Source organism: Laccaria bicolor, genomic scaffold (assembly GCF_000143565.1).
Source record: "Laccaria bicolor S238N-H82 LACBIscaffold_74 genomic scaffold, whole genome shotgun sequence".
Classification (NCBI taxonomy): domain Eukaryota; kingdom Fungi; phylum Basidiomycota; class Agaricomycetes; order Agaricales; family Hydnangiaceae; genus Laccaria; species Laccaria bicolor.
The window spans coordinates 149,136-152,056 of record NW_001889945.1 but is presented as its reverse complement, the minus strand read 5'-3'; the positions used below and the strand labels follow the sequence as shown (position 1 = coordinate 152,056).

Here is a 2,921-nt window from a genome sequence, read left to right as displayed (position 1 = left end):
GTACCTTTAGTCAAGGGATCTAAAACTATTACATGTACATTCCCTAGTGACCTAAAGGAGTCTATAGAAAGACAACAAGTTTGGGCTCTACCTAATTTTGCAATGACAGATTATGCAGCTCAAGGAAAAACTAGACCATACAATGTTGTCCATCTCAACAGCTGCCATACTCATATGTCTTACTACACTTGTCTCTCCAGAAGTGCAAGTGCAGCTGGAACTATCATTCTACAAGGCTTTGAGCCCAGCATTGTTACTAGAGGATGTGCAAAATATCTTAGGCAGGAACTCAGAGAACAAGAACTTCTAGATGAAATTACCAGGCTTAGATATGAAGGGTCACTTCCTCCTTGTGTTGTAGGATACACACGCAATTCATTAATCAGAAATTTTCAAAACTGGAAAGGTACAGCATATGTTCCAGAGAAAACAGATGCATCTTTGAGTTGGAGTGAAAGTGATCCAATGGATATACTACCTGTGGTTACAGACAGTCCATGGCAGATAATTAAGAGAGGCAAAGATAAGAAAGCAGAGCAACCCAAGAAAGCTTCAACATTTGTCCCAGCTAAGGGATCAGTTGCAGTCAAGCATAAGCTGGATGATGATGATGAGATTAATATAAAGAAAAAGAGTAAAAAAGTACTGAAGCCTAAGTCTAGCATCAAGTTAGGACTTCAATGGGATAGTATAAATTACAGTTGTGCATATGATAGCCTATTTGTGATTTTATATCATATTTGGAACATAGATCCTTTAAGGTGGACTACAAATTTTACAGAGATCAACCAAGATTATTTAGGTGCATTGGCCACTTCAGTCACCCAGTGCCAACTGACTATTAGTCATGCAAACTCCACTTAAGTTACATGACTAAATGTCATAGACCATATCTATATTCTAGATATATATGGGTCCTAGAAAGCCCTGAAATCTAAAATATATTCTTGAGACACGGACCCTGAAATGTCACACAAAAATTATAATGTCTGTGTCACACCCCCAAAATATATTTTGCAAGTGAAATGCAGTAAGGATATATTTTTGGTGAGTGGACCCTGAAATGTCACTGTCACACCTTAGAAATATATTTTTGCCCTGGTTTGGCCTTAGGATATATTTTGTGAATCTGATGTGGTAAGGATATATTTTTCTGGTCTGTAGGGGTGTCAGGGGTCCTAGTTTCAGCAAAAAACTTGTGATTTTTTTGATGTCTGTGGTATATATTCTGGAAGATTGTGCAATGATTTCCACTATGTCTGGCTTGTGCTTCCAGTATGTAGATAGCAATAAGGGCATCAATAGCATATGTGATCTACCTGAGTTGCTTAAATATTATCCAATGAATACAGTTCATATTACAGATTCTTTTAGCTCCTCAGAGTTCACAAAGTACTTGGTTGTTTCTCTCTTATTCTTCCTCTCTTTTTCCTCCCTCTCTCCTCCTGTCCCTCCCTCCCTCTTTCTCTTGGCTTTTGATTGTAAATTTATGGACAACCAATTCCATTCTCCTCTAAAAAATTTGGACATCAATGACATGTGTGATTCACCTTGAAGCTATTCAGTACAAGATTCCTGAGTTGCTTAAGTATCCACCTTGACACTATGAATACAGTTTGCACTAAGTTTACAAAGTACTTTGAGCAGCCTTATAACTTTACTTCAGCTCTGATCCTCCAGTCACATCTTATCTGCATACCCCACCAACATGTGTATTACCATCCCCACCAGTCAAACCCCCACATGTGATGTCAAACCTCTCTTCCAACCCACTTTCAAACACAAGAGTTCACAAAGTTCTTTGTCATTTCTCTCTTTCTCCTCTTGTCAACACATTCAGAAATGTCTGAAACCATCCTCCAGAAAGCACTGTGCTGCTACCTTCTGTTTTGCCACACCCCCTTCCACAATAGAGGCTGATGCTTAGCAGCGGCAGCAGGCACTTTGCTTGCTGACAAATATGCTGCTTTGCACCAATACAATGCAACTTTTTCTTTTGTAACAAAGGAAACAATGTTCAAGAGCTAGTTAACTGGAAAGATGTATGTAAATTTTGGAGCTGGCACTAAGAAAGAGACGACAATATTATGTTTTGAAAAGATGAGTTGTTTGTACAGGTTTGCTCACTCGCATGCGCAATATGCAAGAAAAGACAGAAGTTTGTTTTTAGCTGTTTGGTATTTATGACCTTGGGAGACCTTGACAAACAAGGTGACATCCAATGCGATGTATCTGGCAAATCAACATGCCATCTCAGAGGTACAACTTCTGCTTGTTTTGGAAGGGGGGTGGTATTCCAGCTAGATGCAAAACCCTAGACACCTCCTGAAAATTTCTGGTGTCCACCTCACTTTGTGCAAACAACTGCATTTGGCACAAGTTTGTATCATGATAACTTCAATTGGAGTGTGGAGCACTCCATTACACTGCATTGGTGGAGGACTTGCATCGTTTGTGCCCGCTTCCACCCTCAAATGGTTGTTTGCACAAAGCGAGGTGGAGTCGAGAAATTTCTGCAAGGTGTCTAGGGTTTTGCATTCAGCTGTCACTTGTTGACTTATGATTGACTCTACTAGGATATATTACCAGGATATATTTCGTATCCTGAAACAAGATCTTGGTAGATTTTATAAACTATATCCTGGACTGGATATATTACCAGGATATATTTTGTATCCTGAAACAAGATCTTGGTAGATTCTCTTAACTATATCCTGGACTGGATATAATACTGGGATATAATACTAGGATATATTTCTAGGATATATTTTATATCCTGAAACAAGATCTTGGTAGATATATCTGAAGTTATACATATATACTTAGTAGATTTGTCTGTAGAATTCAGAAGAGAAAGGTGTATTTCATTCTATATAACTACATAAAATGTACATTACTACATTGAATATTGAATAAATAGA

At 38.2% G+C, this 2,921-nt stretch overlaps 1 protein-coding gene across 1 annotated transcript; it reads left to right on the top strand.

The window, feature by feature from the left end:
- Window positions 1-102: 102 nt before the first annotated feature.
- LACBIDRAFT_316535 (uncharacterized protein) lies at window positions 103-864 on the top strand (the record flags this gene model as incomplete). The annotated part of the gene is made up of 1 exon (XM_001889880.1): window positions 103-864. One exon carries the CDS (start codon window positions 103-105, stop codon window positions 862-864), a length of 762 nt encoding a protein of 253 aa, XP_001889915.1.
- Between the last annotated feature and the right edge of the window lie 2,057 nt (window positions 865-2,921).